Raw genomic sequence first — 25108 nt, 5'->3', positions numbered from 1 at the left:
TATTCCCCCAATGGGAACATTCGTCCTCGAATGAGATCAAGCTAAGCATAATAGAGGTAGGAAGTGTCTAACAATCCAACATAAGCACAAAACATGTGATTAGCATAAACTCAATATATCAACTTAAATAGTACTTTAAAAAGAATTAGTACATTGGTCTGGAATTGACTCAGAGGGAAAGAGGTGAGGGTATCCTGTCTTCAGATCCTCCTCAGCTTCTTATGTTGCCTCCTCAACTAACTGTTTTCTCCATAAGACCTTGACTGATGCAATCTTTTTGGTTCTCAACTTCCAAGCCTGACCATAAAGCATCTGAACGATAATCTCCTCATAAGATAGGTTGTCCTTGATACCAATATTCTCAGTAGGCACAATAATTGAAGGATCACCCAAACACTTCTTTAGCATAAAGATGTGAAATACCAGATGGACTGCTGCTAATTCTGACGGTAGCTCCAACTCATAAGCTACATTACCAACTCTCTTGGATATCGTGTAAGGACCAATGAATCGAGGACTGAGTTTTCCCTTCTTACAAGATCCCATAACACCTTCATAGGTGAAACTTTCAAATAGACCTAATCATTAACCTCAAACTCCAAGTCTCTCCTTCTAACATCTGTAGAGGATTTCTGATGACTTTCCACTGTTTTTAACCTTTCCTCAACAGTCTTCACCTTCTCCATGGCTTGATGAACTAAGTCTGGCCCTATCAAACTCAACTTCACCAACCTCAAACCAACCGATAGTAGATCTACATGTTCGCCCATAAAGAGCCTCACAAGGAGCCATCTGAATGTTAGAATGGTAACTATTATTGCACGCAAACTCTATGAGAGGCAAGTGGTCATCCCAATTACCTTTGAAATCCATGACACATGCCCTCAACATATCCTCTAGGGTCTGAATTGTGCACTCTGATTGGCCATCTTTTTGAGGATGAAAAGCAGTACTAAGGTTTACCTTCGAACCCAAACCTTTCTGAAAGGACTTCCAAAGCTGAGCAGTGAATTGCACATCCCTAAATGAAATGATGGACACATTGACTCCATGAAGTCGGACTATCTCTCAAATTTATAATCTAGCATAATATTCTTCTAAATTTGTAGTCACTACCGGCAAGCCAAATCGAATCATGATGCCTATGAGATCGCGGCAAGCCAGTAAATGAAGTCCATATTAATCATCTCCAACTTCCATTCCAGAAAATCTATGTTCTGAGCCACATCATATGGCCTTTGGTGTTCTACCTTGACTTGTTGGCAATTTGGGCACTTAGCAATGAAATTTGTAACGCACCTCTTCATACTATTCCCCCAATTGACTTCTCTCAAGTCATGGTACATATTTGTGGAACCGGGATGGATCGAATATCTGGAACTATGAGCTATTGCCATGATCCTTTCTTGGAGCTCATCCACATTTATAACACACAATCGACCTTGATATCTCAACACACCCTCTCCCCGTTGTTCAAAGGTCATCATCTTTTGCTTATGAACATTTTTATTTAGTTCAAGTAAGAGGGGGTCTTTGTCTTGTTTCTCCTTCACTTCTGACACTAATGATGAGTCATCCCCATTCATCACAATAACTCCACCTTCACTGTAATCAAACAAACGGACTCCCAAACATGCAAGTCTGTGGACTTCCTTAGCCAATTCTTCTTGCCTTCCTCAACATGAGGAGTACACCCCATGAACAACCACTCAGAGCATCAGCAACAACATTAGCCTTACCTGGGTGATAGAGAATACTCATGTCGTAATCCTTGCGCAACTCTAAACGCCTCCTTTGTTTGAGATTAAGCTCCTTGTGACTGAAAAAAATACTAAAGACTCTTGTGGTCGGTGAACATATCCACATGAGCATCATAGAGATAGTGACAACATATTTTGTGAGCAAAAACCACTACTGCCAACTCGAGATCATGAGTCGGGTAGTCATCTCGTGAATCTTAAGCTGTCTGGAGGCATAGGCTATGATCTTACAATTCTGCATCAATACATAACTAAGTCCAACTCTAGACACATCGCAACAAACAATAAAACCCTCCGTACCCTCTGGTAGGTCAACATTAAAGTAGTGGTCAACCGAGATTTCAATTCCTGAAATCTTTTCTCACAAGCTTCAGACCATTGAAACTTAGCTATTTTCTTAGTCAATTTAGTCAATGGGGATGAAATAGATGAAAACCCCTCGACGAACCTTCTGTAGTAACTAACCAACCCCAAGAAACTTCTTATATCAGTTTAGGAGGTGGGTCTAGGCTAATTCTGTACTGCCTCAATCTTATGAGTGTCCACTCAAATTCCTTTGCCAGACACAATGTGGCCTAAGAATGCCACATATTCAAGACAAAACTCACACTTAGAAAACTTGACATATAACTCTCGATCCTTAAGAGTTTGGAGGACTATACTGAGATGACTAGTATGGTCCTCCTCATTCTTTGAATATATCAATATGACATCAATAAATACGATAACAAATATGTCGATATACTGCTTACGCACTTTTTTCATAAGATCCATGAATGTCGCAGGAGCGTTAGTCAAACCAAAGGACATAACAAGGAACTCATAATGACCATAGCGGGTCCTAAATGCTATCTTCAAGATGTCACTTTCTCTATCTTTCAACTGATGATAGCCTGATCTGAGGTCTATCTTAGAGAAAAAAGTGGAACCCTAAAGTTGTTCAAAAAGGTCATCAATTCTCGGAAGGGGATACTTATTATTTATGGTGACCTTTTTCAACCAGCGGTAATCGATACAATCCTAAATGAACAATCTTTATTCCTCACGAATAAGATCGGAGCGCCCTAAGGTGAGAAACTTGGTCGAATGAAACACTTATCAAGAAGATCTCTCAATTGCTCTTTTAACACTTTTAACTCAGCTGGAGCCATTATCCATGGCGGAATAGAAATTTGTTGATTATTGGGAAAAATATCTATTCTGAAGTTTGAAGTTTATTTCTCTCTTAATGAATGAAATGAAACGACCCTTAAGCACTGTTGAACTATTCCTCTTAGCCTTAAGGTATGAAATGAAATGACCATTAGGCACTGCTGAACTAGTCCTCCACTCTAAAATGATATGCTCAAATTACACCTTCCTAAAGAAGCATAAGCGATCGTTATCAAGTAAAGAACCCAACTTGTGGGTTGGGGTCGATCCCACGAGGAAAATAGTTTAGACTTAACTTTAACCAACAATTATATTCGTGTAGTCAAATTACTTCCAGAAACAAGTAATTAAAGGGGGGGGGGGTTTGTGGAACAAATTGTATGAATTCAGTAAGTAGTAGTAAACAAAAGTCAATTTCGTTTGTTATCAAGATGAGAGAATTAACTAGGGTATACGTGTTCCCCACAAGCTCATAACGCAGTAATCCTAGTAATAGCAATCCTTTCCTAGTGTACTACATGCAAAGTGATAAGTTAGGTATCTCTAAATCCTTGGTCCGACATCTAGAGAATTTTAGCCCGCACTTTGGTCCAGCTACTTGTGTATAACTTACTAGCCCTTACCTTTAGCTCATATTAGACATCACATCGATGTTTGGCTTAGTTATTACTTCGCACCAATCGACACTAGCCTATTAGATAATATCACACTAAATCTATGTTGATAATTATTTTCTTGTTGATTACCTCCTTGGTCCGGCAAGTAGCAACAAGGCGAGTTCTAATGCGTGCACTCGTTAAAAAGACTTCTAAATGAAATAATTATCAATGCATGCAACAACACTATTCAAGAATTGCTTAGTTACTATTCATACTTTGTTAATCGCTCATGGTTCCCACAACCCTAGTTGTGGAGTTTAGTTACCCATAATCATATGAACACAATTCATTATTTTAGATGAAAGAATTATGAACTTAGGTAAGAAGAATAATAAACTCAGAAATTCAACTTGAATTGCAACTCCAAAATCTTCAAAACTATCTTAAGAAATCAATAATTGCTAAAGTTGCCAGTTAATCTCCCAAGTCAAAAACTAGAATAAAAGTAATAATCTCCAACCGTAAAAAATGAGGTTTACATGCCCTATTTATAGAAAACAAGTCCTAAATTAAAAGGGAAACAAAATAAGGAAATTTTGTTCAGGCACACATCTTCATTCCATGAGACTGACTCACGGACCGTCAATGGATCTACGGTGGTCCGTGAGTCCCTTCCGTCAGCTAGGACTTAGAAATATTTTCAGCTTCCAAAAATCAGCTTCTCTGAAGCAAACGACGGAGCTGGAATACGGATCGTAGATCGATCTACGGTTCGTCGATCCCTCTCTGTAGCTCAATACTTAGAATCTTCAAAAATCAGGTACTGGAACCCTCTCATTATCAATCTATGGATCAACAGTACGGTCCGTAGTTCAATCTGTGAACCGTCAATGGACACCGTTGTTCCACACTTGGTCAGATTTCCCTGATTTGCCTTCCATGCCTTGCCTGCTGATCTACGACCACCATCTACGGAGCGTCAATGGACCTACGGTCCGTAGATCACCTCTGTAGATTCTCTTTTTCTACATTTCTTTCAGCTGTCTCTTTACTTCTGCGCCTGAACATCTTTCCTGCAAATTATGATAAAAACACAGAAAAACCAATACAAAAAGGCCCTAGACACACACAACTTCTAAGTGAAATGTATTAGAAATACCGTAAACTCACGGTATATCAACACCCTCAACTTAAATTCGTTGATTGTCCTCAAGTGACGCACTAAGACTCTAAACGACACTTGTATAGAAGCAAGCATTTCAAGCACAAGCAATCCGATGGCTCTCTATCCCACTCACTTTCGGGGTGCAAAATTTGTTCTCTTAGACTCGACAAGCTAGTTCATGCGGATCAAACCATAACAACGATCGACCAACCAACGCACAACATACACTATTTCACTATCACCAAAGTACCAACTTTCTGATAATGTAACTAGTGCCCTTACTTTAAACGAAATCCCTTTTCTTTCACACAATGACTATGAGTTTTGAGTATAAGGATTCATTCAACACTCACACTTAGAATAAACTTCAAGTACAGTTAGTGCTCAGTACCATAGGCTTGCCTTTATTTTCACTGCTTAGACTCTCCAAACTAGACTCTAGGATCACTATAGGACTTTCTTGGCTTATAATGTAGGCTCAAGGTTAGGTGTGGTACATTTGGGTACTTCTTAGTGACTTTCTGCCCTCCTTGACATTACACTAGGCTTTCAACCTCTTTTTTGACATCCTACCGTTTTACCTTCTTTTCCTTGATTTTCTTCAACCATGGATGTGACTTTAGACTTTGTAGCTCTTTATATTTTTTTTTCTTTCAACTTTTTCTTGCATTTTATTCTTTTCTTTTAGCTTTCAACAAGTCACATCCTTTCCTCTTTTTTTTTTTCAACATCAAACTCTTTTCATACCCATTTTTCTTTCGGTTTCCTCTTTCATAGCCACCCTCAACTTATGGATTTTCCATTGGTTGAGGTGCACAATACCCGATGTCGGGTCAGGGAAAAGATTGAAGTTACTTTTTACATTAGCCACCCTCAACATAGGCTTTTGGTCTAAGTCGAGGTGCACATGTCCAAGGAGGGACCGGGGAAAACATAATCGATTATGGGAAGGTGAGTTCGGGGTTTAGAAAGAAATGGTCTACTTTTAGGCTTAAATCATTTGGATCAAAGGGAGCATTTATTTCATTTGGTTGGATCCTCCTTTTAGGCAATTTGTGGACTAATCAAAACAAGGGCCTATGATCACTTCCTAGCCTCTAGAGTGAATTGTCTAAGCAGGACTAACTGTGCAAGTCCTAGTTTTGCACAAAAACTGTTTGAAAAATCAACTATTCTCACACACTCTTGGCATATAGTTTCATTATCAGATGATCAGATTACCCCGTTCAAGTTTCAGCTTAAGTCATGCCATCACGTTGATTCATTATCATGTCATGCTCAGAGCCAACATATTCAACTTATCTTAGCCTACAAATTCTAGCACACATCACAAAGTTTGTACGGGTATCACTTTTCATAAACCATCATGCTTCAATCTGTTTCATGCTTCTGCACATACAATCCTAATACATATCGGTTCAACATAAATTAAATAGTCTCTTGAGGAAAAAGAACACAGGCAAGAAAACCCCAAAGAGAGGATTTATGAGTTGGGTTACTCAGACTTTACCCTTTCACTCACAATCCATTTACCCCACCCCAAAAAAAAATAGATGCGATTATCCCCAATGCATACAAAAACAGTAAAAGATAATGTATTGGGTGAAGCAAACCTGAGGCGCATTGCGTCAAAGAATCATCAACAAGCGGGTGGGTAGCTCGCTGGAACCATACTTGGGTCACCCTCAGTAGTGCCCACATCATCCATCATAGCACCTTCAGTAGTGCTCTCGGTCACTCTAACCGCACCATCATTGGTGCTCACAACGTCCCTCAGGACAGGCGGGACCTCTACAACTGAGGCAGAACTCGATGCCCCTGCAATACTCTCACACACCCTCTGTTGGTGCAACTCTTCATCTAAAATTGAAGCCTTCCTAGCCTCCTTATCCTGCCTACGCTGTCTCTTTTGGGATTTTTCCTCCTCAGTGTGACTAGAACGGTGCCTCTTACCTTTGGTATGTGTAGGCTCAGGCCCCTCCTCAGCGGTCCCACTGAATAAAGCATCCAACACCGTATCATCAGCCAACGCAGTAGGTACAACATGAGGGTCAAATGTAGGGGTGGCAAGAATGGCATCAACGTCGGACCGGAGACTGGATAACTCGGACTGAAAAGAGGATAGATCTATGGTCGGGGCTGGTCGCTCGAGGACTCTTTATTCAAATCCATCGAGATGCTTATTAACAGCCTGGATCTTTCGGTCCATCATGCCCTCCATCCTTCGCTCCATTCTGGCCTCAGACTCGGTGATGAGTCCACAAATTGGACTCATTTAGGGCTTTGTTTTAATGGAAATAGTGTCATTGAATGCTTGTTTTACCTCAATACCTGATTAAAATGCTGAAGTTTCAGGTATTTGAAGTTTTAGTGGAAGCATGGACACTTAGGCGCAAAACGAAGCAAATAGGGCTGAAAAGAACAAGAAATGAAATCCTGCGGATCGCCGAGTTTAACTTGGCGAGTCTCCGAAATGACATGAGCCACCCTTCGTTCCAGTACGCGAAGCCTTGAAGGAAGTGGATCAAAAGGTGAGGAAATGAGCAATCGGTGGGTCGCCAATCAGTTCCGCGAAGCAGTACTGTACCCCCCAAATGATCCAGAATGCAAGGATGCTAAAGGAAAGACACTTAAGGCGATGAGCTGACCAAAGGGCGGATCGCTGAGTTCATTGGCAATCTCGACTAATGTTGCCGAACAATCCTCCGCAGCATAATCGGTGAAACTATAAATACTATTTAGAATTGTAGTCTTAAAGGGGATGGGAGTGAGGTACAATTATTATTATTATTTTCACTTTAGAACATACTCTAGCTAATATTTTTCTCTCAAGCTTGGAGAGGGTTTTGTGGAGACTTGGAGAAAGGAGTTCAACTTCCCCAAGTTGGAAGTGGGTCTTCTTTATTCTTCTTCCGTAGCTTAATTCAAGGTTTAGTTGCTTAGACCCAGTTTATTTCTTTATCATGTTTGGTATAATTTCTTATTTCTTGATGTGTGGCTAAAACCCCCCATTCTTGGGGTATGATTTAGCAAATATGGGTTGATATTCTTGTTGGGTCTTGCTTGCTGATAGGTTAGATGTATGTTTATGGTGATTTCACCTAGTGGTTGTGGTTTAGTCTAAAGGGTTTGTAGTTACAAGTACAAAGCCAACCATGTGTTTTCGGCTTGCCCGAGAGGGAGGTCGCGAAACCAAAACCACTAGACTGATGGCCTAAGGAGTGGGTCGACATGAGGTTCAGCCCGAGAGGGTGAGCCCTAGTCCCATATCCTAACACTTAGCTCGAGAGAGTGAGTGGGGTAAGGCGTAGGCTGGTCTTTATGTGGCAGATGGATGTCCGAGAGGAATGCATTTGAAACGGGGTAAGTTTCCTGAGAGGGAACTTATTTCCATTTAAAGCTTAGCCTAGTCACTATTGTCTTGCAAATTTTCTATTGAAAGCATGTACCCAACAATTTATCTCAACTTGTATTGCGGTCATATCCCAAGAACCTTTCCCCATACTTGATTTTCTTGTTTATTTTGTTGTTTTAGTACTTGTTACAAAACACCCATTTGATATTTGACACTTTCGTGTCACCCCCTTTAATTTACTATGTATTTTATCGCAAATGTATTTAGCTACGACTAATTTGAATGAAATTCTAATTGGCTGCTAATTCTCAAAACTGCTCCCTTGGGACACGACCCCAACCCTTGGTTGGGTTACTATATTATCAATGATCGTAGAAACTCATTTCATAGGATAGTGTCATTGGTCGCGATAAGCATCCAAATGGTGCCGCTGCCGGGTAGTGATGTTATGTGAGAATTTTTAGTCTAAAGAATTGTTATTCTTGTTAGCAGTAGTTTACTCACCTAATTTTTAGTTTTGTTTAGTTGGTTGCATGTTGAGGCAGGACAATGAGTATACATGATGGAGAAGGTGAACCAATGGAGCCTCTTCCAGTAGAGGTGATGAGGCTCAGGGATCACATCCTAAATTTCAAGCATATCAAAGGAGAACCCTTTCATGAGTCGTGGATGCGGTTTAAAACACTATTGATACACTGCCCAACTCATGAAATGCCCGATTTAGTCCTAGTAGAATGGTTCTACAGGGGTCTAAGTTCCAAAAATGGAGAAATAATTAACCAACTCATGCCAAGTGGACGTGAGAAATACCTTTATGAGACCGCAGCCAAATTCCTTAACCTTGCAGCTAAAACTAACAAGGATGGAGAGAAGGACCAGCAATTGACCATTTTGTTGGGTTAAATGAATAGCTTGACCCAAAAGGTCGAAGAACTGGAGTTGATGTCCCTAGATAAGAACAAACATCTATCATCTACGGATCAGGGAATATGCATGGACATTGAAAATAGACGTATCAACGATACATTGTTAACCATCTTCCAAAAGCTGAATGAGCAAGACAAAGTACTAGAGGAAATTAGCGAAAATGTCAAAACACTGAATTAGATGAGTGGCTCTCATTCTAGGTCTATTCAGCTAATCGAAACTCTCTTGAATCTTGCACTACCTCAGCTTCATCCATATGAGCAAGCGGGATCACCTAGCTACACTAGGTATAACACCGAAAAGTTGGTTTGAGCATCAACTTACGTCGTGCCCCGACATTAACTAAGGCACTGTTTGAGAGGCAACCCAAAACCTTTACGAGCTTTAGTTTTATTCTAGAAACAATGGTGTATTAATTTTGCAGGAGAATACATGGAGAATGAATAAAAAATGTGGATTGGTAATTGATAGTCCCATTCAGCGACTTCGATCTATATCACCGGCAGACTCAAGATCCAAGCTACAGTTTGTAACAATAGATGGCGAAGGTAATCGCTTGGCGTAATGCTGAATCATTCAGCGGTACAAACTAATATCGCCGAATGAGCAACAACTGGACATTTTTTAAAGACCAATAGTTTCAAAGAAATGGAAAAATGTTAATTTTCCACTCAATTTCCACTGTCGAAAAAACCGCACCTAGTAAGTAATTTTCATTATCTCTACACTCCTGGTATTTTAGTTGTCGATTAGTGCTAACGTGTGGGATTACATTGCTTCCTAGCATTTCAACACAGTTCAAGCAAGATAAAAGGATGGTTTCTCCCAACTCCCAAAACTACTAAAAGTTTGTTCTCTTATTAAATTAAAACTGGTGAGTTCACCCCAGGCTTAGCTTGGCAGGATCATTTTTGACTCCCTTTCTGTGTTTATCTTGTTATGTTTCTATTTCTTTGCATTTGAGGACAACTGCTAGACTAGTTTGGAGGGGTGAGGTATTTCCGTAACTATCTCTTTGTGTTGTTTAGTGGATATTGTTCTTTTTTGTTGGATATGATCTTGTGTTGATATATATTGGTTTTTAGTCCATTATTTTTAAAGTGAATGTGGTTTTGACCCGTTTTAAATATTGCCACCTCTTAATATGTGTAAATGTGGTTGTTCTTTTGTAATTTCAAGTATCTATTGTGATCAATACCGATGACTTGAATACTGCTCTTGATTGAATGACATGTGTGCAAATCTGATGAGGCGAATTGAGTTGCATAAATCATATGTGAACTCGTAGCAACTCATTGTAACTAAGTCGGTTGTTAAGTTGAAATTTTGTTATGAGCATTGTACGCTAGAAAAAATGGTAAAGTCTTGTTTGATGATTGTGTTGAATGCCATGTGTGGTGAGGTTGTCTTGAAATTCATGCTTGATAATACCTAGAACTTGCCTCGTTGGTCCAATTTGCTAGTGTGAGCGAATGATAGATATGATCTTAGGCACAGTTTGTGTAGAGTGAGCCAATATTGTCATTATACCTCTCTGTGACCACCTTGTCATAGTGTGAACCTAGTTTGGCACCATTTGAGCCTATCCTTTTCATTGGATGAATCTTTAACACAATGACCCCTTTCTCTCCCACCTAAAATCTTCATGGATCATTGGTTATTTTGAATAGTTAAGTTAGGACAAAAGAGTAAAATCAAGAAGTTTGATAAATTCACCATTGCAAGATCTTGTTGAAAAAGATGGAACTACTCCATATAAAAAAAAGAGAAATGAAAAGAAGAAAAATATCAAAATAAAAGAAGTATTGAAATAAAGTGTGTGCAATGAGAAAATGAAATAGGGTGTCCAATAAGTCGTGCTTAAAAGAATAGGGTGTGGATTTTGAGAATAAAAAAGTGTGATAAAAAAGGTAAAAGAATGAAATGCAAGCCATGCTTCATGAATGTAGAAGTCACTAAGCCTATATGATCATATCATTACCCTCATCCCCGTTACAAGCCTTGAAAGACATTTGTGATCTTGATTGAGTTTAACATCGTGTTGATTAGAAAATACGGGCAAGCCTATGGGGAAAAATCTTGCATGTGTTCATCCTTGAGAGAGTGAGAGTTGTTTGTGATTCCTATATTCTTAAAATTTGATGATCTTTGTGTGATTAGGGAATCGTTCTTGTTTTGAGGGCATTCGAATACTCTTGTTGGGCTTGAACTTGCATTTGAAGCAAGCATTGTAAGCTTGAGTTCATTTGATAATGGTTAGTCACAGTTTGAAACTTAGAGTGTACAATTGAACGTTGCATGAATAGTTTAAACCTCTTGTGTGCATTTATGTTCAGTCTTGAGTAGCACTATTTGTAGACATCATTGTTGAACTAATTATTGATCTTGTGTTTTACTTGAGGACAAGCAAAAGTTTAAGTTGGGGGTGTTGATGAGTTGTGGATTTCGACTAATTTAAGGCTTTGTTTTCATCGTTTTATTGTCCTAAATGCCTAATTTATGCTCTATACTGATGTTAAAGTGTTGATATGAAGCAATGAAGGCAAAAGAGCAAGGCAAGGACATTAAAAAGCTGAAGAAGTTGAAGAAAGGCAATCCTGGTGATCGCCAAGATCACTCGGCGAACCTCCGAGTGGCTCTTCAGTTCGCCAAAAGTTATAGTGTTCTAGCTTTGAGGAACAAGAAAACTTGGCGATGGAAATGGATAGTCTGCGAAGTGCCAAATGGATCGGCAACTCAGCCCCTGATCGCCTAAAGTTACAGGAGCCTGAGGTTGAAGAGGCAAGCCAAGACAGCGATGGAGAGTGGCACTTGGCGTATCGCCGACCTAGTCAGCGATGCTCGACTTAATCCACCAATCAGTCCACAAGCTGTAAATTTAGAGGAATATAAATGTAAAATTTCGAAAGAGTTTTAAGTGTGGTTGGGAGAGTTCCGAAATTTCCAGTTTCTAAACAAGTGTTCTGAGAGTTTTACCTTGAGTTCTTGATCCCTAACAGTAGTTTTGGATTTTTTTAGTATAGTTTACAAGTGGGTTTTGAATTTTAGTTGATTTGAAGCATTGTAAAGACTTAAAAATCATTACCCAGTTCATGGAAAACATAATTGGTAATCTTTTCTTACTTTTTATAATGTGAGGCTAAAACACCCATTCTTGGGGGTGTGATCATGTGATTACTTGGTCTAATTAGCTTATGGGTATTGTTGTTTACTGATTTAAATGTTGATTTGAAGTAGGTTTGATTGATAGTTGTGTATTAACCAATGAATTGTAGTTGCAAATGCAATTCTAACTTAATATTTTGGGCTTGCTTGAGAAAAAGGTTCTAGAATTAAGACTATCGACTGATGATTGTAGAGATTGGGTTATCGTCGATTTAGCTCGAAAGAGCGATTCTAAACTCGACCCTACCAATCTAGCTCAAGAGAGTTGATTAATTGAGGTATTAGGCTGTGTATATTGATATGTTTGTCGAGGTTCGAGAGAACTCGCTTGAATCGTAATAGTTGTTTGAGAGAAAGCTATTGCATCTATAGTCTAGCCTACCCACTAAGATTCAGTAATTGTTAGTAAATTATAATTATCCATATAGCGAAATTATTCTTTAATCGATCACATCCCCGCGAATCCCTCTCTACATATCTACTTCCCTGTTTTCATAATTGTTTTAGTTGTTAATTGACAAACTAATTCCCCCATCTGACACTTTTTGTTAAATCCCTTTAATTTACTTTGCTTCATTTCGATAATGTTTACTCCTATAATCAATTAGAACACGTTTATAACTTCTTAATTGAATTCCATTTCATATTACTCCCTGTGGGTTCGATCCCAACTCTCTGTTGGGTTTATACTAGAATGCAATCGCCTACACCTAGAATTGGATGAGGTGTAATTGAGCTTTATCAACTCTCTGTTGGGTTTATAGGCAAGAATATGTGTTAGTACAAAACAATGTACCAAGTATGATATATATGCATAAACCATTTAAATAATTACTAAAACAAGACATTTCATAACATGCAATTGAGCAAGCTAAAACATGATATAAAATGAGTTAGAAAACATAATTCATAAGACATGGTCAATTCAAGATAAAGTCTTTAAAACCTTTGAGGTTCTATCCGTTTGAGTTTTGTTTCTCTAGAGAACATGAGAGGCTAAAAATGAAAGTGTTCACAACACATACCGAAAGGGAACTAATTAAGCCGACCATTAATGACTAGTTAAAACACTAGGAGTGGTTTGATCCCCTATTTGATCAGATAACTCTGAGAAAGAGAAAAAGCAAACACTCATAGTTCAGAGCCCAGCTCCAACAACTTCTTCGTAAGTGAGGTGAGGTACTTCTTTTGGTTTGAATAGGGGGTCACCCTTTTTTTGGTTGAAGTAGCCACGACTTTGGTCGTAGTCAGTTTAACCCCATAAACCCAGTGCACAGGCAAGCGAATAGAAAAGTAGTATTTCTCTGCGGCAAGCATATTCAAGTACCAAACAACCCGAGGAGTAGGCTTCCCGATGTTGAACTATATTCCTTAGGTTCAGAGGTTCGTAAAAGGAGCCTTATGTCGTAGGAATTAGTTCATTATTAATGTGGGAAGTAGCCTTAACTGACATAGAGACCATGTGAGCTATAACATGATTCGTCGGTGTCTCCCATACCGAAAAGGGTCTACTTCCCAAAGTAAGGACCATTAACTTCCAGCTTAGGTGGATTCACTAGCTAATGTCTATCGAGACAATCATCCTATGTGTGCACATAGGTAAGGGATAAGGATATATCTTTTAGAAACCTAGACTCTACTGATGTGAGGTCTTCCATCTCAATATCCTCGCGGTGCAAAGCATAAATCCCATGGAATAGTCATTTCTTACTTGTTCTTATTATGCATTGAAGGGCACGTCATCTTGCCAATCCAAGCTAAGTCTTGTTGGGATAGCTCCTAAAATATTTTGTTCATAGTTTAGTTGAGAAAACCTTTCAACACTAAGAATCCTATATGTGAGAAAACCTTTCACAATTATGCGTCAATATGTTTATGAAAAATCCTTTCAACATAACAACAACAATCATCATCATTGATACTTGAATCTCCAAGCATCCTTAAAACATTTATATAATTCTCATAATCTCCTATTTCATGATTCAAAGCCCACATCACATCATCATAATTGGAAAATATGGGATTTACATGGGTTCATGGGGAATCATCATAAAAATCATAGTATTTCATCCATTCATGCATAATAGAACATAATTCAATAATTTAAATCAACTTTAAAGAAAACCCATGGCAATTGAAGAAAACCCCAACTTAAATTAGAAATTTCTACCTTTTGAAATAGGAGAATTTGGGAACTCTATGAATGGAATGAATTCATCGATGAAAACTATCAAAGCCCAAAGAAATTGAAGAATAAAAGCTTGCTCTGGAACCCTAGCTTGAATCTTCTTCTTGTTCTTCAAGTTTCTAGAGAAAAAAATATTGTGGAGAGGAAGAACCCAATTCTTTTGGTGAATTTAAAAGAATGACTTGAATGGGTGAATTTTAGGGTTAAAATCACTTATATAGGGGGTCCTAGGCTTGGGTAAAAAGACCTAGTATTAATTTAAAGAAATACGAAAAAGACCTATAAGCCCCTAAATTTAAAAACTTTCGACTCCCTTCACATGGCACTTCACGAGCCGTTGAGGCTTCCATGAGCCGTGGTGCCAGCCCTGGTCCTTGACCAGTGGCTTGACTTACCACACTTAAGCTGTCACGACCCAAGGCTACCCCTAGATGTGACACGGTGTACAAGGCTTCGAGAAGCCTCATAGCATATCATATCATAGCATAAGAGCATAGGAAAAAGTGCAGAAATTTAAAACTTTTCTTTACAATCGAAGTCTTTTATAAAACAAGAGGGAGTCTATAACACTATGTCTCAAACCATCTATAAAACTTGAATTAAAACTGTTGAATGCAATATTAGGGACATAGCCCTTACAAACATCTAAAACATAAAGAAAGACTTAAAAGGACATAATGGTCAATCCCTCGAATACTATTAGGACGCACCAATCTTCTTCTTCTTGATCTACTATGGTCCTAGCCACAAGGGTAGAAGTCGATATCACCAAACCCTACACTTATAGAAAATGTGGAAATATGGGTTAGCATAAAAATGTACCAAGTATGGAAGCCATGCATAACAATCTTTAAAACATGCAAAAAGGGAAATTTTAGTTGAAATCATGCTATATGCCAATTTTGAACATCATCTTGAAATAGTTGAGGAATGTAGCTCATAAACAAATCATGTACAATTCATCATAGCATCAAGGATATCATCATAATCACAATCATAGTCTCCAACATAAACATAATGCATACCCCAATCATCACAAGACATTGTTCACACACATAGTTAAATACCAAGATCATCTCATCATACTAGAACCGTCACATAAGTAACCCTAGGTTATACTTGTGCAATTCATAGATATGATCCCATAATCCTATCTACACTAAGTATCACTTTTAGGCCACCATGTTCATGCTTATCATGCTTTGATCTCATCCATAGTCAATAATCAAAGACAAGGAAACATTTATGTTCATAGCTTATAACAAGTAAAGTCACTCTTAGCAACAATCCATATCATGCATATATAAATTCATATATCTTCATGGCGTAGGGAAACAACACTATAACCCCTTTCAAAGTCTACTTGTCCAATGTATAAGTGAAGTTCCATACCCCCACTCACACTAAGTAAAGATCTTTAAGAAGTCATAAGTTTAGTTCATGTTCATAATTCACATAAGGCACACCTTAACTCATAATCATTATGTCATAAGAGAAACATACCATGCCCACTCTTAAAGCCTACTTGTACAATGCATGAATGAAGTCCCATACCCCTATTCATACTGAGTAGAACCCCTTAAGAAACCATAGTACATAACTCATGTCCTTGTTCATAGTTCATATCCTTGTCATGTAGGGAAATATAGCCTTAACCAACATAGACCATGTGAGCTACATGGAATCTTGTGTCTTACCCCATACCGAAAAGAGGTGTCCTACTTGCCTAAGGTAGAACTCATATATTAGCTTTTAGGTGGATCCACTAGCTAATGACCTATGTGGGCACATATTTATGGGGTACGGAGATTGCTACAGGAAACCCGAACTACTAACGTGAAGGTTTCCATCTCATGAGATAACTATATTGGGAACATGGACTTCTAGCGTGAAGGAACCCATCTCATACTCATATCCACTTGGTGCTAAGCATAATTCCCTTTAAATTCATATTAAGTCTTTACTTAAGTTCATGTTCACGAAAGAATGCACTAGACACTCAAACCAACATGATATTATAATAGCTCATAGATTCATTAGGTGAGAATGTCCTTTCAACCTTAGAATCATCAATATGTGGGTAAACCTTTCACATCATGTTTATAGTGTGTTCATGAGAATAGTCTTTCAATCAACACAAAACATTATCATATTCATAAACATTTCATGCATTGCCGTGTGTAAGGGTATGTGGAGAATGATCTTCAACAATACCACAATTACGCAATAGTCATAGGATCTTCACTTTCTAAGTGAATCATGAGCTCATACACAATTCTTATCAACATACACAAACCCTCATAATTTGCCCTTCAAGGGCTATCAATCAACTCAACCCAAACATCTTGAGTTACTACACTAGATAAGGGGAATATCATGATTCAATAACTCAATCAACACCTTAGTCACATCATAGTCATGTTCATGCATGGGGTGTGTATGTGTGTGATTGTCCTTTCAATGACACAATGACAACATTATAATCATAGACAATTCACTCTCAAGTATTCATAAAACATGCACATAATATCATAATCATGCATACCCCTCATATCTTGCATTTAAGGATCATGTTAAGTCAACACATCTAGAATTCACCACATGAGACATATATATAGTCATAACTCAAGTACAACATTCATTCCATGTATAAATTCATATACTCATATTATAGGTCAAATGGGTGAAGTTCTTTCACAATAATTCCATATAGAATTCAGCATACATAATAGCTTCCTTCTTTAAGACTTAACATCCTTAACTTATTCATATTAGATTTTACCCTTAAAGCCCTAGAAGTCATCTTCATGCTACAAGCCTTACTCTCAAGAAATGCCTCACAGGATCATCATAAATACCTAATTCTCAAGGTAATCCAACCACATGCTTATTTATTAATAAATTATAGTCACATGGAATCATATAAACTCAATCCATATAAACATAATCTATTGACATACTTCCTTAATCAATCAACCCACATCATGAATTCACAGCATAGTAAATATGGGGGATTCATGGGTTCATGGGGGGTATTTCATCATAAATCAACAATAAAACATCAATTCAATCATAATCCATCTTAAATAAACAATTGGAAACGTTTTGAAAGAGAACCCATGACTTAGATTGAAACCCTAGCTTTTGGGGGAAGTTAGAAGCTTTGAAACCAAGTTTTGAAGGGACTCTATGGGTGGAAACTACCCATAGATGAAAAGCCACCATACCTTGCTTAAGAATATCCAAGTGATTTGAGGAAGAAACCTTGAATTCATCTAACCCTAGCTTCAATTCCACTCTTCTTCTTCTTGGAGATTTAGAGAGAGAAATATTGCGAGGAGGAAGAACATTTTTATTTGATTTTGGTCTTGGGGGTTAATGAACTAAAATGAGGTGGTTTATGACTTAAAATAGTTTATATATATGTATAAAGTCAATAGAAAATGACCCCCACTTGAAACCAATTAAAAAGGAATTTACCAAAAAGACCATCCTAAGGCAGCCCACTCCCAGGCACCACGGCAAGGCTCACGAGCCGTGGTCCTTGGGCTGTGGCTTAATATTGGTTCCTTGGCCTCCACAATGCTAAGGCATGAACATGAGCCTTCCCACGAGCTGTGGTCATGAACACTGGCTGTGAAGTGGCTCGTGGTCCCAAGGCAATAGCTTGGCTTCAAGGTCTTGTCCTCCACAATTCGAAGGGACCTTCACAAGACCCTTCACGAACCATGGTCAATACCACTGGTCGTGAAGGTGGTCGTGGTCTTGAGGTAGTACCTTGCCAAGGTTGGGCAACCTTGGCCTTTGGCTTAGGCTTGCCCCTTTTGCCTTGGCACTTGCCCTTGTGATCCTCAACCAATCCTTAGATGGTCTTCTAACCTACGGGGTCTAACACGTACCTTGACGTTTAACCACTAAGCCCCTTATTCTAAGCATGGGAAGTCTTATCTACGTCCCTATCCCTCAACATCAAACTCTAGAACCCTAACTTATGGCTTTAGTTTAGTCTACTAGATTTCTAGGTGTTACATAAACTCAAATCCCCACACGCCCACCTCCACAAGCCATCAAGTGGCACGTGGGAAGGGGCTGCCTCAACTTGCACACTGCCTAGCCCCTTCACATTCATCATCATGACCTATGGTCCCTACGATGAGGCGTCTTGGTGGTCGTGGGAGGTGAACACAACTTTGCTAGCCACTGTGAGCGACCATGGGTAGCACCACGGGACGTGCTTCCCTTCACGTCCCATATAGGTCCACGTGAAGGTTTCCCATGCTTAATTATTTGGCTCATGGATTGACACTTTACCCTATGCTTAGACTACTAGATTCCGAGGTGTTACCACAACTAACTTCATATGCTCAGCATCAGCAATGTGCATAACCTCAAACACCTTCTGCAGCTCCTCCACAAAGTTCTACGAATCCTCAATGAAATTTGGCCCTGTGAATTTTGGAGGTATCATCCTCAAGAACTCACAGATCCTGGATGTATTAGCCATATCCTATCGAACCCCTCTCTATTGACCATCTTGATTGGCCACAACTTGACTCAACATCGGGATAGCATCCCGAAACTCTGCATTGGTTACCTCCTCTCCGGGTTGCACTTCTTTTGCATTAGGTACCCCTTGATCCTGAGGATCAACATTTCTCCTAGAAAGACATCCTCGAATAGCTCTTTGTGGAAGCATGATATGAAAGGATATGTGTAGTCACAAATTAGAAAAAGACTTTGATAGAGTTGAACTCTATCGCACAAAAAATAGTAAGAAGGATGTGAATTATTTCCTAAATGTTGTAGCCTCCTAATTATAGATGTGGTGCACCTCACACCGATAACCAGGACTGTACAAACACCGCCTCATAGACACCCTAAGACTCTTGAACTCTGGGCTGTGATACAAAGTTTGTCACGCCCCTAGTCTACACCCTAGACATGGCCGACACTCGAGAACCATTGCAGGTCCCAAACAAATTCTAATCCTGGATCAATACTCAGCAGAAGACTTACTCAACAACATGGGAACTAAAAAGTAACTCAACTCATAATGATACTATTAATGAGAAAATTCAACTTATTATAAACTGATATACTCAAGTCTTTAACACATCACAAGGGAAACACGAAAAAGAAGTCCTCATATACTACTGTCTACGAAGCCTCTTATAACTATGATGGAAGTTAGGACAAGACCCATGACATCCTAACAAAACAAAATCGACAATGTAAAGTCCCTCCGGAAAGCAATGAGGGATCACCAAACTAGCTGGAATGTGATGGGATCAACGAAGTGATGGTTGATGATCCTGAATACATGTATCTGAATCATGAAATGATGCAGGCCAGATGGCGTCAGTACATTGAATGTACGAGCATGTAAGGGGAACACTGAAACATAACATACAAGCTTGAACTAGAAGAAAGGAAGACAAAATCATCTTGTCTCAACTCAACTCAATGACAAAGCAATGATAAAGATGCAATATATATCAAGCTTTTAAAATAGTAAATTATAACTTAATTGTATATAAAAATAAAATAATAACTCTTTACTCCTATTTGGGGCATTCTCTAACCGACAATTATCACTATGAGCTACGTGATGATACAGTGTCTCGCCCACGCTGCCAAAACATTCCAATACCTTGCCAGACTATAGGACATCCTTAATTAAGTGGATCCATTAAGCTATGCTTAAAAGCAAAAATGAATCATCTAATAAGTATGACCCTCTACCCATGTTGGCATACATGATTTATGAGGATTTTGAGTTGTTTGAACTCATCCCCATATCAATACTCAATACTTCCCCAAATAATATATATAACTCATGCTCATATTTTTAAAAAGACAACTCATCCTCAACTTGAGATTATTACTCAAAAGGTTCTCTTAAAATAGATGATGCTCAAAAACTCCTCATGAACTCATTTAGAAATCAAGTTTTTTCTAGTTTTGAAATGTGAAAGTATTTAAACTTGGGAATACTTAGTTCCCTTGTATTAATTTTGAAACATGAAACTCAACTCTCCTCATCCTCATACTCAAGTACTCAAGTCTTAAAACAAATTATAAATGATTGCAAAAGACTTCTCAGAAGGACTCCCTTGAACTTTACTCTTAACTCTACCTTGAATTTGAAATGTGAATTCAAGAGTTATGATTTGGATATGTAAGATCTCTCAATGATTAATGAAGTTTTATATAGATGGTACTAAGAAGATAGTGAAGACGTCATTTACCGAACTCAAACAAAATGAAAAATGGAAGAAAGACAGGGGCAGGCAACCCTGTCGCATCTCTATTGCTGGGCGCTAGCCGCTAAACTTCAGAAGCCCCATTTTGGCGCACTACAGGCACGGGGCACCAGCCCCCTTGGCGCCTTAGTGGTGCGGCGCCCCACCCTTTGCTCATAAAGTCCGACGAATATTTCTTGTTCAATTCAAGGCCTAACTTATCTAGAATCGAACGATTTCCTCTAAAACTCATTTGGATCATTAAAACCAGCATAAGTAAAATAATCCACTCAAAACCCACCAAGAAAAACACTTATTCTCAAGACCCTCATCTCAATAACTCAATAAGACTCCATTGATAAACATGAAGCTAAAACCTCAATAATTTCTCAAGAACTCAATTCAATCAACCTCAAGAACAAAATTATGTATACAAATCACATGATTTGCGTGAGGGTGAGCAAACCCAACACTATGAAAACTTTCATACCACGAAAGAACAAAGTTCTTTGGCAATAATCCTCAAAACTTGATGAACACTTCAAGTTTTATCCTTTTTTTCCTCCTGAACTTTTCCCTAACCTTCCGAACATTTTTAGACTTAGTGTGAACTGATTTCAATCAACTTTGACCCCTAATTGGGTGAAATAAAATGCGTAAGGCTAGCGGGGTAGGGAAAAGACCAAAATATCCCTTCTTAAAATAGATGAAATGCCTTAACTAGACAGTTTGCAATCAAACGGGCATATCTCCTTCATTCGAACTCGGAATTTATCAAACTTGGTGGAGTTGGAAAGAGGACTCAGAGATTGTTCATTTGGCACCTCATGGGACACCTAACTCATCCTGTGCTGCAAGTTAGGTTGTTTGAAGTCTACCCAAATCAAATTATGCTGTCTGCGAGACCGCGACAAACTTGTAATGAAATCCATATTGATCCTCTCCCACTTCCATTCTAGAATATCAATATTCTGAGCCATACCACTGTGCCTTTGATGTTCTACCTCGACCTGTTGGCAATTCGGGAACGAACTCTGCGACACACCTCTTCATGCTACTCCACCAATAGACTTCTCTCAAGTCACAATACATTTTTGTGGAATCGGGATGGATTGAATATATGGAACTATGATCTTCGTCCATGATCCTCTCTTAAAGTTCATCGACCTTTGGTAAACACAATCTACCTTGATACCTCAATACACAATCTCCCCCTTGTTCAAAAGCCATCAAATTCTGCTTATGAACATTCACCTTTATTTAAAGCAACGTAGGGTCTTGGTCTTGTTTCTCTTTCACTTTAGACATTAGTGATGACGTAACTCCATTCATCACCACCACTCCAACTTTATTCGAATCTAACAAACGAACTCCTAAACGTGTAAGTTTGTGTACATCTTTGGCCAATTCTCTCTTGCTTTCCTCAACACGGGAAATACTTCCCATAGATAACCTGCTCAAAGCATCAGTAACAATATTAGCCTTACCTGGGTGATAGAGGGTACTCATATCATAATCCTTTAGTAACTCTGAGCACCTCCTTTGCCTGAGATTAAGCTCTTTCTGACTTAAAACATACTGAAGACTCTTATGATTAGTGAACACATATCTACATGAACACCATAGATATAGTGCCGCCATATTTTAAAAGGAAATACTACAACCTCTAACTCGAGATCATGAGTTGGGTAATTCTTCTCATAAATCTTAAGCTGTCTGGAGGCATAAGGTATAAATTTACCGTTCTGCATCAATACACAACCAAGTCCAACTCTGGATACATCACAATACACAACAAACCCTTGTGTACCCTCCGGTAGGGTCAACACTGGGGCATTAGTTAACCAGATTTTCAATTCCTGAAAACTCTTCTCACAAGCTTCAGACCATTGAAACTTTACTATAATCTGAGTTAACTTTGTCAATGGGGACAAAATAGACGAAAACCCCTCGACAAACCTTCTATAATAACCAACCAATCCCAAGAAACTCCTTATATCAGTGGGAGATGTGGGTTTGGGACAGTTCTACACAGCCTCAATCTCTTGAGTGTCAACTCGAACTCCTTCTCAAATAAGATGTGGCCTAAGAACGCCACAGACTCAAGAAAACACTTAGAATTGGAAAATTTAGCATAAAACTCTCTAGTTTTGAAAGTTTGGAGAATTATTCTAAGATGACTAGCATGATCCTCCTCATTACTTGAATAAATCATAATGTCATCAATAAACATGATAAAAAACATGTCAATATATGGCTTAAATATTTTGTTCATAAGATCTATCAATGCCGCAGGAGCATTAGTCAAATAGAAAAACATAACAAAAAACTCTTAATGACCATAACGAGTTCCGAATGTCGTCTACGGAATGTCACTTTCCCTTACTCTCAAATGATGATAGCCAGATCTGAGGTCTATCTTATAAAAACAAGTGGCACCCTAAATTTAATCAAATAGATCATCAGTTCTCAAAATGGGATATTTATTCTTGATAGTGGCCTTGTTCAATTGATGGTAATTAGTACACATCCTAAGTGAACCATCTTACTTCCTCACAAATAGGAACGGAGCGCCCTAAGGTGAGACACTAGGTTGAATAAAGCCTTTATTAAGGAGATTTTTCAACTGCTCTTTTAACTCTTTCAACTCAGCTAGAGCCATTCTATATGGCGGAATAGAGATAGGCCGAGTATCAGGAAGAATGTATATGCTGAAGTCTATTTCTCTCTCAATAAGGACTCTGGGAAGATCATCTAAAAAGACCTCATGGAACTCACTCACAATTGGAACTAAGTAAATGGGTGGTGTGTCAACACTAGAGTCATTAACTCAGACTAAGTGATAGATGCACCCCTTAGAGATTAATTTTTTGCCCTTAAAGTACGAAATGAAATGACCCTTAGGCAATGTTGAACTACTCTTCCACTCTATAACTGGCTCATTAAGAAATTGGACCTTTAGTACTCGATTTCTACAATCAACTAAGGCATAACAAGCATAAAGCCAGTACATTCATAGAATAACATCAAAGTCCACCATGTCTAACTCGACTAAGTCATCCATAGTGTCCTTGTGATTGACAGAGATGACACAATCATGATAAATACTCTTAGATAGAATAGACTCACCAACAGGTGTGGAAACACTTAAGGGTTCAAGAAGTCATTCAGGAAGAATATCAAACCTTATAGCAATATACAAAGTCACAAAAGATAGACTCGCACCTGGATCAAGTAATGTATATACATCAAAAGTAAATACTTTGATCATACCTGTGGCAACATCTAACAAATTCTCCTGCTCTGGATGACTGGTGACAGCATACAAACGGTTTGCTCCTCCGTTGTCCCTGAAGTAGCTCTTTTAGGTGCAGCTCTGTTTGGTGGAGCCGCTAAAGAAGATTAGGCTATATTGCCTTCATTACCATTACCCTACATCTTCTTAGGGCACTCTCTCATGAAGTGACCTATCTAACCACACTTGAAACAGCCAGTGGAGCCATCACAACACGCTCCTGGGTGATTCCTACAACACTTAGCACATATAGGAGTCCAATTGCCCCCTTTGTGCCACATTGTCCTGAGATTGAGTAGGTCGAGCTCTGAAGTTTTGCGAATTATTATTATTGATCTCAACTCTGTTCTTTGGTACTAGCAGAGGATGGATCATGTCCAGTCTTCCTTTGTTGAAAAGATGAACGGTTTGCATTACCGGCCATCTATTGTTCAGACTCATTACATGTTATCTTAGCTTTCTTGCTGCAGAACTCATCCCTATCTCTCAACTTGTCTTCCTAAACTATTGCACATGGATCATAATCCTTGCCATGTCCATGTCCCCTATCAACATAACAGTCTTACCCTCTTTTCTTGACAAGCGGGAGAGTCTAGACACAAATAGACTCATTTTACTCCTTATATTGATTAACGTTTCATGAACACTTCATCCAATTCTAAGTGTCAACGATCGTTAGTTAGTATATAAACCAACCAACTGAGTTGGGGTCGATCCCATAGAGAGTATCTATCTTTTAATTCAACTACGAAAGTATGACAATGACCTTTGCAGCTGAGCAGCACACAATTAAGAGTTTAATAATCAAAACTTCACGATGTCGTTACCATCCAACTTCAAATTATTAACAAGAAACAATCAGATAACTAGAAAACATTTGGGGGATTGACAAACCAACTGTTGAATTCAACTTAATGTGTGTACATCATTACCAATAATGCTAAATCATCACGGGTAGAATGGACTATAAGTAAAATAATTTTCTCTCGAACAATTGTCTTATTTTCTGAGTTCTCTCGAACCTCAACATTATCCATAAGCTAACCTGCCCATGTTCTCATCAAATCCACTATTTTAAGCTAGATACAAAGGCTGAGTCTTGGATTTCACTTTCTCAAGCTAAAACCATCAAGACCCACTACTAAGGATGACAAATTACTATGTTGGTTATGTACTTCTCTCTCGAGCAAGCACAAAACTCATCTATCACACTAAATATGCAATAATAAAGTTAAACCACCATAATAATTTAGACCTGCT

The 25108-nt window shown here is 38.6% G+C and overlaps 1 protein-coding gene across 1 annotated transcript; it reads right to left on the bottom strand.

Moving 5' to 3' along the window:
- Positions 1-219: 219 nt before the first annotated feature.
- Positions 220-792, bottom strand: LOC125873721 (uncharacterized). Its single transcript, XM_049554589.1, has 2 exons — positions 678-792; positions 220-551 (listed from the first exon to the last, which is right to left on the bottom strand). The coding sequence occupies exons 1-2, from the start codon at positions 790-792 to the stop codon at positions 220-222; spliced, it is 447 nt and encodes a 148-aa protein (XP_049410546.1).
- Between the last annotated feature and the right edge of the window lie 24316 nt (positions 793-25108).

This window comes from Solanum stenotomum, chromosome 8 (genome assembly GCF_019186545.1).
Source record: "Solanum stenotomum isolate F172 chromosome 8, ASM1918654v1, whole genome shotgun sequence".
Lineage (NCBI taxonomy): Eukaryota > Viridiplantae > Streptophyta > Magnoliopsida > Solanales > Solanaceae > Solanum > Solanum stenotomum.
The sequence above is the reverse complement of the archived record's forward strand: the minus strand, read 5'-3'. Positions and strand labels throughout refer to the sequence as shown.